The 14,238-nt window shown below is 37.6% G+C and overlaps 3 protein-coding genes across 8 annotated transcripts; 2 read left to right on the forward strand and 1 right to left on the reverse strand.

Annotated features, from left to right (window-relative positions):
- Positions 1-2,039: 2,039 nt before the first annotated feature.
- On the forward strand, positions 2,040-8,104 carry upf3b (UPF3B regulator of nonsense mediated mRNA decay). 2 transcript variants are annotated; one of them, XM_083560383.1, is made up of 11 exons: positions 2,090-2,104; positions 2,227-2,476; positions 3,432-3,538; positions 4,416-4,522; positions 4,718-4,816; positions 4,890-5,000; positions 5,114-5,157; positions 5,415-5,606; positions 6,287-6,447; positions 6,642-6,960; positions 7,373-8,104. In XM_083560383.1, exons 2-11 carry the CDS (start codon positions 2,363-2,365, stop codon positions 7,502-7,504), a joined length of 1,386 nt encoding a protein of 461 aa, XP_083416509.1. In that variant the 5' UTR covers positions 2,090-2,104; positions 2,227-2,362; the 3' UTR covers positions 7,505-8,104. The 2 variants fall into 2 exon arrangements, with proteins under 2 accessions (XP_083416508.1, XP_083416509.1); XM_083560382.1 differs by having other exon boundaries at positions 2,040-2,476.
- Positions 8,105-9,134: 1,030 nt separating this feature from the next.
- rpl39 (ribosomal protein L39) lies at positions 9,135-11,300 on the forward strand. The gene is made up of 3 exons (XM_083560493.1): positions 9,135-9,291; positions 9,603-9,706; positions 11,079-11,300. Exons 1-3 carry the CDS (start codon positions 9,289-9,291, stop codon positions 11,125-11,127), a joined length of 156 nt encoding a protein of 51 aa, XP_083416619.1. The 5' UTR covers positions 9,135-9,288; the 3' UTR covers positions 11,128-11,300.
- sowahd (sosondowah ankyrin repeat domain family d) lies at positions 9,604-13,333 on the reverse strand. Of its 5 annotated transcripts, none has more exons than XR_014536613.1 (3): positions 13,026-13,333; positions 11,510-12,934; positions 9,604-11,367 (listed from the first exon to the last, which is right to left on the reverse strand). XR_014536613.1 is itself a non-coding variant. In XM_083560425.1 (2 exons), exon 2 carries the CDS (start codon positions 12,750-12,752, stop codon positions 11,685-11,687), a length of 1,068 nt encoding a protein of 355 aa, XP_083416551.1. In that variant the 5' UTR covers positions 12,753-12,856; positions 13,035-13,333; the 3' UTR covers positions 11,479-11,684. The 5 variants fall into 5 exon arrangements, 3 of the variants coding, with proteins under 3 accessions (XP_083416551.1, XP_083416550.1, XP_083416549.1); XR_014536614.1 differs by having other exon boundaries at positions 11,314-11,367; positions 11,510-12,856; positions 13,026-13,332; XM_083560425.1 differs by lacking the exon at positions 9,604-11,367 and having other exon boundaries at positions 11,479-12,856; positions 13,035-13,333.
- Positions 13,334-14,238: the final 905 nt, after the last annotated feature.

The following is a 14,238-nucleotide window of genomic DNA, read 5'->3' on the forward strand; positions in this document are numbered from 1 at the left end:
TGTGAGATTTAGTATATATTTGATATAAATCAATTGCATCATGGACACAAAACAGGTAACATATATACATTGTTTTAATAAATGGTCAATATGCACATTGTGAAACACAGGGCAGGGGGACGGCAAGATCTTCAATTAATATTTTCAAGTCCCTGTGAAAACAAGAAAACAATTCAGAATGCTCTTCAATACAATCAAACACTACATTCATGGTATTTGGCATGAGCAGTTATCCAGAATGACTTGGAATATATAAAATGTATGAATAGGCCTAATGACACACCAACCAAATAAAAAAAATTTTAATAATAAAACTTGTACATTTAATAATATTGAAGAAAATATTATAAGTAAACTGACCTTTGACTGGTAATAAAGTCCAGTGCCTGAGACCCGCTTGTCTCTCTCCATCAAGTACCAATGGTAAGGAACTCTTGCGATTCGTTTCTCCTAAAAGCAAAATTAGGTCAAATCTCAACAAATGCAGAGAATAAAACCTTTTATTTTTACTTCATACTCAAACCGCAGGTAAAAAAAAAAAAAATCATCACGTCAGTCTTCAAGAACAACTAAGACCAACCATCCTTGCAGAATGGAGCTGATTGTACTGAGTAAAGATCTATTACTATTAAGAAATACACAAAATTATCTGTCACAAACTTAACTTTCTGCATCTGATTGTCTTAAACAGGTTTCTGAGTGCTGCATGCTAATAACAATAGAGACTGCTGAAGAGAGCAAATGACCAATCTGAGCAGACTGTGATGCATATAAATAAGTGAGAATATGAAGTTTCCTCCCTTCTGGCATGAACATTAAATGGCATTACAATTTAGCAAATATGCTCACAGAACAAAATATGGTAAATAGTTGGGTTTACCATAAATCATGTAAAAAAAAATTATAATAATTAAATACTAAAAGCTTCTAATAGTGCTAAGATTTCTTCAAATTAAAAGACAGAGACAATATCCACTTTTATATTATATCATCTATTAGCATCAATCTAATCCCCACTAACTACATTGCAAAGACATGATATTTATTAAAGTATTCTTGTCTTAATATCAATCACATATCATTTGTGTTCCCTTTGAGAAGGAACAAAAACATATCTATGATAGTGGTGTTCAGGTTTAAGGTCTGATGAAGAGTTGGATTAGAAAAATAAATTCAAATCCCAGGAGTGAGTCTTTGAACCCAAGAGCAAGCGTTTAATACTCCATTACCGTCCAGTATATTTGGATTATATTATATATGGATCTTTCAAAAGTGTGTGCCTTTTACATCCTGTACCATCTAGAGACGTACCAGTGTCAATTGGATCCCACTTCATGCGTGGAGTTTTGACACTGGACCTAATGGAGTGTTTAAAGACTCTGGCATGGAGAAGCTGTGTTGGATCTGTGATGATCGCAAATGTTGAGCTATTTTTTGAGTTTCTCAGTAGCTCCTGGTTTTATAACCACAAATGACTGTATAAGACCGTAGAAAGAACATTACTCATAATCTTACACTCCAGTGCTCATGTTAGTTCTCACTCTCCAGTGTTCTGTATTGTTTAAAGACTATAATCACACTCTTGATGTCACTCCAATGAGGATGGGTTCCCCTTTTGAGTCTGGTTCCTCTCAAGGTTTCTTCTTCATAACATCTAAGGGAGTATTTTCTTGCCACAGTCACCATGACTGCTCATCAGGGATAAATGCACACAATTTACCTCCACTGATGATTTCTGTAAAGCTGCTTTGAGACAATGTCTGTTGTGAAAAGCGCTATAGAAATAAACTTGACTAGACTTTGCATAAATTTGCTGATAACTTCATCGTAAACACTCACCTTGCTACCGTTAGTGAATTTGTGGATGTATGTAGTGGCCAGTCCGGGGACGATCAAACACGCCGTCATTATACCTAATCCGGGCAATATTTCATACCACATGATGAAGGTAAGAGAGGCTTAGCTGCAACTCTCCTATTTTGACCAAAATGTCTGCTGAGTTGACGGTCACGCACCGACTTACGTCACACAGATTTCCACTTCCGGTTTGCAAACGGCGCCATTATTGTTCAGCTCCCCCGTGTGGTGCATTCATTATTTCTACGTAGGAAATCTATATATATTTTTTTATTTCATCTAAGATGCTAAGAAGTGGAAACAAATGCGTTATTATAACTATATATAGATTTATATCTCCTTTTTAATATTCGTTTTTAAATGTTTCAGTATTTGTAGGTAGGCCTGAAACCAGGCAGCCAATCAGAAGCGTCCGTCTGTGTTACCGAGAGACTGCTTTAGAAAGTTGGGTGAAGTCCGTCTGAACTCCGCACTGCTTCCCTGCTTCAGTACTGCACACTGAACCATGAAAGAAGACAAGGAGAACACGCGGCCCAAAGAGAAGAAAGTGGAGATCAAATGTGACGAGAATGAAAAAACGGAGAAGCTGAATAAAGAGAAAAAGGAGACAATGACAAAGGTAGCTGGTTTGCTCATAGCTACGTTACGAGCAGTTAGCTTCTTAGCCCAGCTGTAATATCGAGCAATATAACAACAACATTCTCACTCCTGTCGCAGTTTTGCACAAACGTTTAAACAAACAGGTGGTTTGATTTATGGCTTCGTTTATTACGTTTGTGTTTGTTAGCCATGGTTAAATACATCACCTGAATAATGTTCATCTTGAGCTAATCTGGTGGAACAGTTAGCAAATAGTATTGAACGCTACGCACCTGAAGTCAAGTAGGCTTTAATTGTTATTTAAACCAAATACACTGAAAAGAAACCGAGTTCAGCCCGAAACAAGGCGCTACATTAAACCATACAAATAAAAAATAAATAAACAAAACACAGGAAACCACAAGACTAAGCGGACATTGAGACAGTACAGTGATACTGCAGCATTTAGCATTAAACTATACGTATAATGTCCATATAATAATACTTTGAACATGTAAAGACTCAGCTATTTTAGCTTTTTGTTGTTAGTGTTTATTTTTGTCTGACTGTCAGTTTCTTTGTATTTAAAGAGCTTCAGTTTTGCAGAATGAAATATTCCGAGCTCCTCATTCCCCAAGAAACAAATCATTTAAACCGCATGCCTTTTTCTTAAGTCTTATTGTAAATATCTCTTTATCCATCATTCAATCATTATGACTTTTCTTACCTTTTTTTTCTTTCCTTCCTTTTCTTTCTCTCATTCTATATAATATTTAATTTTGCTGTAGTTTAGTCTCATTTGAGAATTTTATTGTACAAACTGTCACTGACATTTGTACATATGACATGAATCTTGAACACACAGATTGCTTTTCCTCCAAGTTAAAACAGTCTTAGTGGCAACAATAAAGCACAAGACAAGCGAATAAGATCTAATGCTCCTGAATAAATTGCAGGATTTGTCCTGATGATAATTCGGTTTCTGTTTTAATCAGATTGTGATCCGACGCCTCCCTCCGAGTCTGACTAAAGAAGAGTTGGAGGAGCAGTTACAGCCTCTGCCAGATGTGGATTATCTCGAGTTCTTCTCCAGTGATACCAGGTGTGTGTCCGGTTCGTCATGGACAACCGATGTTGACAGTAACAACGTATATTTACGATGCTACTGTGCTTTTTTTACAACTATATAGAACCCTAATTCAGGGTATTTATGTATAAAAATGCAAAAAAAATGCAAACGCCAGATATTGAGTTTAACTATCTTTAATTTAGCCTTTTTACGGCTTATAGTAGCTGCTTGTTGAGAAATGCATGCAGGATTTCTCCTTGAGCAAATTCACTCAAGCTGGGTTGTTTCGTTCTGTAAAAAAATTTGAATATGCAAAGTGTAAATTGTGTAAATCAACATTTGTATTGTTTTTAATGATCATTACGGATGGCAAATTACAGACATTTTCTTTATTTGTGAAGATATAAGCATCCAGAATATAATCAATAACATTTTGTATAATGATTGAATGATATATTGATAAATGAACAAATGCATAAGCATTCGCTGAAAACCACAACAGTGACTAAAAATTTACTCGTTTACCGCTGCTGTTACTTGCTGCTTTTAGATTTAGTGTTTGTTCACGTTGTTTTAATTGAATCCATCACGATGTTGTACGCGAGCTGATTGCGCAGCCTGATGTTCGCGAGTCGCGACAGATCAGGTGCGATTGTCCCAAGGTTTACACAATTGCAACTCATTAAACTGGACCATTTTTACATTAGTTGTTGCAGCTCAATATAGTTCTCATATATTTGTAGCATTACTTTTTATTTTAAAGAAAGTTCTTCATTCAAGTTCATCGCTGCAGACAATCAGTGTCTGTAGGAATCTAGCAAAATGTAATGAGAAATATTCAGTTTAAAAATTCTCTCATGAGCCCTGATGTGGAAGTTGATTGCATGTTTTGTTTTTTGTTTTTTTACAGCCTCTACCCTCATCTCTTTGCAAGAGCATATCTAAATTTCAAGAACCAGGAGGACATTGTTCTTTTCAGAGACCGCTTCGATGGTTATGTGTTCATTGATAACCGAGGTTTGTATATAAATATAAAAAGAATTGCCATCTTGTACCCCCCCCCCTTTTTTTTTTTTTATATAAACTATTAAACTTATTAATAAACTATTTTGATGTTAATGTCCTATTGGGACATTAATTTGTTATGGCGAATTAACTTTGCCTCATGTGATCGTATAACCTGTAATAACGATATGGTATCTTTGCTAAAAGGACAGGAATACCCTGCCATTGTTGAGTTCGCACCATTCCAGAAGATTGCAAAAAAGAGGAGCAAGAAAAAGGATTCCAAAAATGGAACAATCGAAGAAGGTAATAAATTAACTAAACAGATAAACAGATTGCTATTGTTAATTAATTGCTAATAATACTACACGTTTCATAGATGCTGATTATAAGAGGTTTTTGGAGATCTATAATGGCGATGATGAGAAGTTAACTTCAACCACCGAGACATTATTAGAAGAAATAGAGGCCAAGACAAAGGAACTAGTTGGTTAGTTAATTGTTCACTTAAACAGCAAAATATAACTGATTATAGATTTATGCAAAATTATTTCCAGAATCAACATTAAATTAATTAATTTATTTTTTTTTTTTTTACCTCAGCCAAGAAAACAACTCCTCTTTTGGACTTTCTTAAGAATAAGCAGGTAAGCATTATGTCGGAATTTATGTCTCTGGTTGAAGTTCATTTGACTGAATGACCCAAAACTGCTCCAGACCACGATTATAAATGTGTCCGTCTGCATGCTGAGTTCAATTCCAACTTCTTCACTGCAAATCACAAAATGTTTTCTACTAAATTTAGCATAAAGAATTGTATTTGTTGACTAAACCCTGCCTGCATGTTACCGGGCAGTTTTGTATCACACATAATTAGACATACTAATACACAATCACTTTCCAGAGGTTAAGAGAGGAAAAGAAGGAGGAGAGAAGGAGGAGAGAACTGGAGCGCAAACGCTTACGTGATGAAGAGCGGCGGAAGTGGAGAGAGGAGGACCGAAGGAAGCGCAAGGAAGCTGAGAAATTGAAGAAAGCAGAAAAGGCACCTGAAAAGGACAAAGACCAGCCTAAAGAGGAGCAGCCAAAAATTAAGGTGCAACAACTAATAGAATAATTTCTGAATTTTTTTTAAATAGCTTGAAATAAATGTTCTTTTTTCTGTTTTTATGTACGTGAAATAATTCGACTTCAGTTCTTACTATATTTGACAAGTTTGCTTACACTATCTGGTGTTACATTGTCAAAAATATCAGTAGTTCATTACAGTGCATGCAAACAAGCCAAACCTTTTTACACTTTCTTTCACATGCATTTTTCTTATTTGATTAATAATGAACTCTAGGGTTAATAAAGTCTGTTTGATCAGAATGTGCATCATGCACTACTGTCATTACAAGTCACAAGACCTCTCGGGCAAGTTAACTTCTAGATATTTCAAGTGTGTTTTGGCGCAATGACCTTCATAAAATGTAGGAAACAATTATTGACATAATGACTTGAAGCCTTTCCAATAGAAACCAATTTAAATGGTGTGAATGAATTGCCACATTTTGCTCAGTACACGTATAGATGTTGGGAGGAAAAAGTTGAAATGTGTAAATAGGCAGGAACGTTAAAAAAACAGAACATATGTACTCCATAGCCTGTCATTACTCCATATTTAACTTGAGATTAGATTTAAATGGATTTGGTTAGAGATGTCTAAATTGTTGTGCACAGAGAATTAGATGCTGAGGGGTTTTTTTTCATCCATGTAATTGTTTTCTGCTCCAGCTCTTGAAGAAGCTAGAAAAGCAAGAGTGTAGTGAAAATGAGAAGATTAAGGATAAACCCAAGAAGCCAGAGCGAGAGAAACTGAAGGATGAGAGAGCTCCAGGAGGAGCGGATATAAAAAAGCGTCAAAATGGAGAACAGCGAGAGGACAAGCCTAGAAAGTTTGTATTCAAAACCTCCCTTTATTTATTTATTAATTTATTTATTTTTGCCTTAAAGGTAAAAAAAAAAACGGTAGTTGTTGTCTGGTAAACATGCCACTGATTGGTATCGTGGTTCTCAAATATTTCTGGAAATCATCTTTTACCTTGGAGCCGTATTGCACAAATGGTCACTGTTCCTCGTCTTATTGCAGATACGACGAAGATGGACGCAGGGAGCATCGGGATCGTGATATGGACAGGGAGAGAGACCGCGAACGGGACCGGGAGCGACGGCAGAAAGAAAAGGAGCGAATCAAGAGGCAGGACGAGGAGCGGCGGAGGAGGAGGGAGCGTCACGATGGAGAAAATGCCTATAAAAAGAGAGAGGACGAGAGCAAAAAGGAATACGTGTGGGAAAAGCGAAGGAATGAGAACTCCGGCGAATTCACTGGTCACATTGAGAAGTTTGAGAAGTGTTCTAAAGATGCTAAAAAGGAAGAAAATGGGAAAAAGGACCGTTTAAGGAACAAGGTACAACTTTCACCATGTATTACTGTTAGATTGCATGTGTGGTCGATACAAAAAACAAATAACGTCCAACTTATTTATTGCTAGTAAAATATTTTAACATGTCTTCATGGTCAAATAGAACACAATTTAGAAATGTGTTGTTCTGTAGTCCAAACGTCCTGATTCGAATACACAGTTACTCAAACCTTCTGAGACACCAGAACATAATAATACTAATCTATATGTTGAACAAAGTAATGCTGCACAAGTTTATAAATGGGGCCCTTTTTACAGCTCTTCAGTTAAACATAATTATCTTTCTCTCTGTCTCTATGAATGCAGTGTCCTTGGTATTTACCAGTAAATTAATTTGCTTCAGTAAAGTGCAAAAATAAATATATGTATATTCATTAAAATTTCCTTTTCGCCCCAGGACCGCCCTGCCATACAGCTCTACCAGCCAGGAGCAAGAAGCCGCAACAAAGGAGCTCCAGGAGAAGGCCAGGCTGGGGATAAGAAGGCTGAGAGGGATGCCAAAAATAGCCAAGAGAAAGGGGAAGAGTGAAGAGAGCCCACCACAGGGTTCTGAGATCGAATTCTGGGCAAATCCTGGTTATTTAGCAGTGCTGCTTAAGCCAGAGGTTCCTGTGGCTCACAAGAGCGCTCAGTCAGAGACACAGAAGTAGACGTTGCCACCTTACAGTGCCTGAATAAGCCCCTATTACTTTCTGTTTGCTTATAGTAGAGCTGAGCAGTGGGGCAGACTGAAAGAAGCCAAAGTATTTGGGCCATGAGCACTCCAAGTGTCCTTAATCTTGGTACACAATCAAACACACTCTATTCCAAATATTCTGCTTTTCTGATAGAAAAGGTTACCAATTTAGTCTTTTCCTGTTCCACACATTTACAATAAATAAACTGTTATTTCATTGCAATATTTAAGTTTTAAAACAGTAAGGACTGTGCTTTATAAGACACATAGCATGTATCACATTTGCAGACTTGATTTGAAGAGAATATTTTTTGAATATGAGATGCACATGGGATGGGGTTTTGTTATAAAAGATTTTGCCATTTGTTTTTAAACCAGGAAATATTTGGATTTGTTAGATTTGAGTGGCCTTCCCTACTTTTGAAATAAAGCTTTACCTGATGAAAATCAAAATTGCATCAAATATTTGTCTTCCTTTTTTTTTTAAATAAATACTATGACCGAGGTAATATGCAACTAAAAGCAGTCAAAAATCACAGCATATTTACCAGTACGTATGGTTTTAATAAATGTCCTTTTGCTATTTTCAGTAAATGGAAAAGGTTTGCTCTGGTGAAACTCAATAATTTACAATTTAACTAAGCAGAAATGCATATTTTACTTATACAAAGATTTTAGAGATTATCCACCCTTACATGGGGAATATTTATGGCTAAAGGGCCAGTATGCTGCAAACTGGCAACACACCCCAAAAAAAAAAAAAAGGCAAAAACAGAGGAAATGAAATTCCTGTAGGACACCAAACAGAATAATGGTGGATCACTAAAAATAGAAGCTATTATTATTATTATTATTATTAATAATATTATATATTACCTGTGGGTCTCTATGGCAGCCCATAAAATGCTTTATTTATTTATTAATAAATAATTTATTTATTATTATTAGGTTCTACCATACTGAATTTTATACCAGGTACATTTCTGTTCACTTTTCATCATTACCAAATTTGATAAGAAGTGAATTGTAGGGCAGAGCAGCTGGACAGGAAGTGAGTGTATTTTGAGTGAGGAAGTGTGGAGTATTTTGACTAAACGGACAGAAGACAACTGAAAGGGCATTTAATTATGGTTTGTCTATACAGCTCTAGGTTTTGCCATTTATTTATAAAATGTGTAACATCAATTATTTTAAGCAGCCAAAGTTCAATCTAAATGTGAACGTAATTAAAGTTGTAATTTCTCAATATATTCGGTGTAGCCAAATCCTCACACGAGCTGTTGGTCCATGTTGTTTTTTTTTTTTTTATGAAGTACGCTTTCGCCAGGACACGTCTTCTGGTTTTGCACGTTTTTTTTTTTTTTTTTTTTTTTTTTTGCAGTGCATTAACAACGTGTCATCAGCAAAAATATATACATTTATTAATATTAAAACACATGAACAAAGAATGTGTGTAAAATAAGTGATAAGATGTTCTGTGCTGTAAGCGCGATGCAGTGACTCGCCGCCTGGGGTCGCTGTGTCTTTGTGAGCTGCTGTAGCTCCGCCCCATACACTCGGAAATACAAAACGGCCGTTTCCGCGGAGTTCCTCCTCTTCAGCCACCGCCATTGTGGGGCCAGGATTGTGTGTCTAGAATGGTGAGCAATAATCAGTAACCATCCTGGTGAATGACAGGATTTTATTCTATCTTTCATTACCAATTCGTGTCAAAGAATGTTCCTTTTCTGTATATTTAAGAATTACACTGACTATTCGCTTTTGGAGGGTTTAAAATAGCTTAAAGAGATGGTCTCTCTGACCTGAGTGCTAGCGGCTTGATTTACAGGCCCAGAAATAATGATTTGTTGGTCCATGTTTAATGAAACTTCGGTTAAAGTTCCCCATTTGATGTTTCATGTTACTGGTATTTCACATTACCATGCTAATGCACGTCTCGTCACTGTTTCAGGCGTCACACAAGACTTTCAGGATTAAACGCTTCTTGGCCAAGAAGCAGAAGCAGAACCGGCCGATCCCTCAGTGGATCCGCATGAAAACCGGCAACAAGATCAGGTGAGGAACCAAACCTGTGGGTTTATACACACACTCTCTTCTCTGTACACACGCTCTCTTCTCTGCTGCTAAAGAACCTGTAGTCTCTGTAGCCTCTTCTGGCGTGTGTAAAAGTTATATTCAACTCAATGAATGCGAGCAGGACGCAATTACAGTGCTTCATTTATGTGGAAGGACTGCCATTACCCTGCTGAGAGTCTCATCCTGCTTCAGAGTATCAGCTTCTCACCTCTGTGTGGAAACCTTCACTCTGTAGCAGGGACAACTTTAAAAGTTTCACATTCATCCAGCTATTAGAGTTGGTTTACTTATTAGCTGCATGATTTATTTTTTTAAGACATAAATCATAACCTGCATGTACACTGTGCACCTGAATCAGAGAGGCTTTCATGTCTGGTGTTTGTGGATTTTCACTTCTAATTACCTGCCCATGTAAAATGAATGCTGCTGTACCTTAAATCAACTGGTTGAAGAACAGAAGCGTGTATATATACTTTTCTTGTTTTATATGTATTCAAGAAGTTTGGTTTTAACTTTTATAGTGGTGTCTATGTGCAGGTTATCAACATCCACTAATTGGATCTGAAAGGCATAGAGGCTTCACTGCAGCTTACATGTGAAACCTTTTGATAGTGTAGTCCAACCTTTTCTTTTGCATCACCGACCAGTTTCATGCAAGATAGTTGTTTCACAGGGTGCAGGCAATAACTTGAATATTATATTCCTATTCTACATATATGATTTAATTATTAATTTAATTGTCTCACACATTTATTATACAAATCAATTCATCATGTGAAATTGGTGGGAACTTATTTTATGAAACAGGTGGCTGAAGTGGTTTTTATATATTTATATATATATATATCACTTTTTTTTAAAAAAAACTCTGCAGGCTGTGAAAGTCAAAATGTATTTTTACTTATAAAAATGTGGGTTTTTTTTGTAGCCTGGTGGTTGGACTACTGGTATGGTTCAGTATAGTAATAAAAATATATGATTAAATTGATTTTTAATTTTGCCTGCTATATGCACTATTTTTAAATGTGTAGTATTTTTAGACTACTTGTAATGTCTGTAAATTTTCCCTGTATATTATTCTAAAATAATTAGCATATTAATTTTCTTTTGGTCTACATATTGCAATGCTCCGGGCTCTGCAATTCACACATGCAGGGTTGTTTCCCTGCTGTGAACGTGTTACTTTAGTTTGATGCATATTTATAGGTCTTTGCTTCATTTGTTCAGTACATGCCTTTGTTCCCACAGGTTTATTTATTTTTCTTCCCCTTTGGGTATAACAAATCAATGTATGTAAACGGAAGAGTCGGTGTTAAGGATTGCTTTAATAGGACTTGTTTTTTGCTTGCAGGTACAACTCCAAGCGCAGACACTGGAGGAGGACGAAGCTTGGCTTGTAAGATCAGTAATCGAAGTCTCTTCATCATTGATTACATCGGCATCCTGCAAGCATCACCACCTCTGCTTCTGGCCAGATGTTTGGAGAGATCCTCTGTTATGTGGATCAAGTCATTTTTTGTACAGATACTCTTAAAATGCTGGTGACCAATAAAAAGATCGCACCATAAAGGAATGCCTTTGCCCACTTTTTTTTTTATTTTTATGTTCTTTATTTCAGGGAAGCACTGTGTAGGTAAAGGCTTAATGGGTCTGTTCTATCGGACTGTTTCAAGTGCAGTAATGTAGTTATTAATTCACAGATGATGCACTGAGTGAGAGTGGGTTGATGTCCAGGATTCAACTTGAAGTACATTAGATGCAATTACTTTTAATTTAATGTACATTATACATACTTACAAGGAATAGCAAATATACAAAATATGACCATGTTTACTTGTTAGCTTTTCAAGTATTAAAACCAATACAGTATTGACGATGATTTGAAATATGTATATTTGCATGACCTTTAGTATTCCCAGTAGTATATGGTACATAATTAGCCTGTTTCCGAGGTCCTTTAGTTCTTAGCTCTGGATAAAAAGGGGGAGAGTAACTTTCTAAATGACCCAAAGCGCCATAGGCTATTTCTATTGAGGGTGTCGACGCCTTTTGTGTCCTTTTGGTAGTCGTCTGATGTCGCTCCTTCAGTGTAGGTCGCATTATTGTTGTTTGCATTTAGCTGCCAACTCGTGTGTTCATCATCCCATGCACCAAGAAGCTCCTTCATCTCTGCTGGTGCGTTTCCTTTGAGATATTGCCATGCCCTTTTCCCATTGTTATCCATGGCATCTACACTGGCACTAAACGCGCCAACTAAGATCTTTATGACCATATACTGGTTGTGCATAGCGGCAACGTGAAGAGGTGTAACACCCCCACTGCCCTTTAAGTTCACGTTCACTGGAGAGCCGTTCCTCTCGGCGTCTTTGAGAAGCTTCAATAAAGTCTCGTGTTTGCCTTTCTTAGCTAACCAGTGGAGAGCTGTGTAACCACTGACAAAGTCTTTCCTGGTTAGTAAACTGCGGTCCTCCAAGAGAAACTCAGTTATTGTGTCATAATTTCCATCCACAATCGAGAGCATCCATGCGTGTTCGGTGGGGTCCAGTACCCAGGATGCACTGCTCTCGTCCGCGCCCAGCGTCGGCGGATCCACGCAGTCCCTCGACGATTCCCTCGCGCTCCTCAGCGATAAGATGGTCGACAGGCCACCATACGAGTTATAGTTCAAAAACAGGTCCTTTAGGTATTTTTTCCGCACGGCGGGCGTGATGGAGCCTTTCTCCTGAAGCTCGGTCGCTGTTCTCGGTTCAGAAGCTTCCGCTTGTCTCTGAAACCGGGACCTGCGCGCAGCAGCGCTGGCTGGGAGCGACGCCGCGCGCGCCACAAGTTTGGCCGCGCGCTTCTCAGTGCTCGGTGCCGCCGCAAATCCAGTATCGGATTCGATCGGGTTGTCCTTGTGGATCTTCGCTTCATGTTCTTGTCCGTCTAACAGCCCTGCGGATTCGCCCATCTGAGGATCCGAGGGAGTTTCAGATTTGATGGCGTCGCTGTCTGACAGCTCGCGGCTGCGCGCGCTGTCACACATGATTATATTATCGGCCTCGTCTTCACTTGTTTACATATCCGCCGAAGTAGTTTACATATCCACAAAATGTCTTCTTCAGAAATCCCCCGTTTCTGCTCGTCTTTCTGTTCCAGGAGACAAACATGACATAGGAAGTTCCTAATTTACGCTAATTGTTCCGCTTTTTAAATCTCCGCTTGTATCTACCAACATAATAAAATTACAAACTCTTATAATCCACACAGAACCTGCTTTCACTTTAACACTTTCACTATGACAATAAACTCGACTCACCTGTCTCACCTATTCAAAGATTTCATCCGCGCTCCACTAAACTCTCCGTCAGCAGGTCCCTTACAAACTTTACTTGAACAGAAATCCGAAATCTAGAAGATAATGATCCGATTCATTATCATGTCTGAGCCGAAGTGCATCACATTTCCAACGAAGGCATCACTAAAACCGGCTCCGGTACGCGCCAGCCTTCAAGTGTTGCTTGACTCAAAGGTCAGATAATATCTCTGACAACTCAGACACGCCGATCACATGACTGTTCAAGTTGCCTAAGATTACAGAATAGGAAACACTACTAATCAGTTACTTATTGCAACTGGGAGGATTACAGTGGTGTGTCCCCCAGACTGGGACATGGCTTTTATTTTGTCTTCAATAAAGAGAAATTCTCACCAAGCACACTGCAACCTCGAAGCTCAGTATCTTTATCATATCCACGTATTTAAACTGTAGGATTTTATACCCAATTCTTTAGGTGGAAATGCATCTTTTTCTACGGTACATAACAGGTTTGCTGTTGGCCTAATAAATAAACATTAATCAAGGTTAGGTTTCAGTCAGTGGTTATATTATTGCTAGTATTCTTGATAGGTGCAGTTCTATGGAAGATCTTTATTATGTTTATTTGGTTAGTTTAATTAGCTAAAATTACTGTAATAACATTTCCGTCTAAAGAATGCTTTATTATAATGTAAAGATCTGTTGAATTTTGCACATTACATGCATCTAGATCAAAACCATGAGGGACAACATAAATCAGTTGAGTAGACCAATAACACCAACAATTTTTTTCTTCAATAAGTTTGTTTAGTTTAGAGAAGACTCTTAAGTAGGTTTGGATTAGAGTCTGATCCACATGGGGCACCAGGCCACCCTGATGTTTAGTTGAGTTGTTTTTTTATACACATGGATTTGATGAGGCCATTATGTCAGGTTAATGGTTCTGATGTTAAATTGCTGATTTAAAGCCTGTAATTTCTATAAAGCCTGTAATTTCTGTTGGTGTCACCTTTTAAAACCTTAACATTCCTATCTAGGATGGTTTAAAGACAGTGGTGTCAAAAAGACGGGATTTGGAGCTGGAGGTGGCAGAGTTGAAGATGTTGAGATTTACATTGGGAGTGACTACGATGGACAGAATTAGAAATTAGTTTATCAGAGGAACAGCGCATGTAGGACGTTTTGGTGACAAGGTGAGCGATGCACGATTATG

Source organism: Silurus aristotelis (assembly GCF_946808225.1).
Source record: "Silurus aristotelis genome assembly, chromosome: 14".
Classification (NCBI taxonomy): domain Eukaryota; kingdom Metazoa; phylum Chordata; class Actinopteri; order Siluriformes; family Siluridae; genus Silurus; species Silurus aristotelis.

Coding starts and splice junctions, on each gene's coding strand:
- upf3b (XM_083560382.1), top strand. CDS start 2,363: ATGAAAGAAGACAAGGAGAACACGCGGCCCAAAGAGAAGAAAGTGGAG. Junction 2,477..3,431: donor AAAAGGAGACAATGACAAAG/GTAGCTGGTTTG, acceptor TGTTTTAATCAG/ATTGTGATCCGACGCCTCCC. Junction 6,961..7,372: donor AGGACCGTTTAAGGAACAAG/GTACAACTTTCA, acceptor TTTTCGCCCCAG/GACCGCCCTGCCATACAGCT.
- rpl39 (XM_083560493.1), top strand. Junction 9,707..11,078: donor AAAACCGGCAACAAGATCAG/GTGAGGAACCAA, acceptor TTTTGCTTGCAG/GTACAACTCCAAGCGCAGAC.
- sowahd (XM_083560425.1), bottom strand. CDS start 12,752: ATGTGTGACAGCGCGCGCAGCCGCGAGCTGTCAGACAGCGACGCCATC.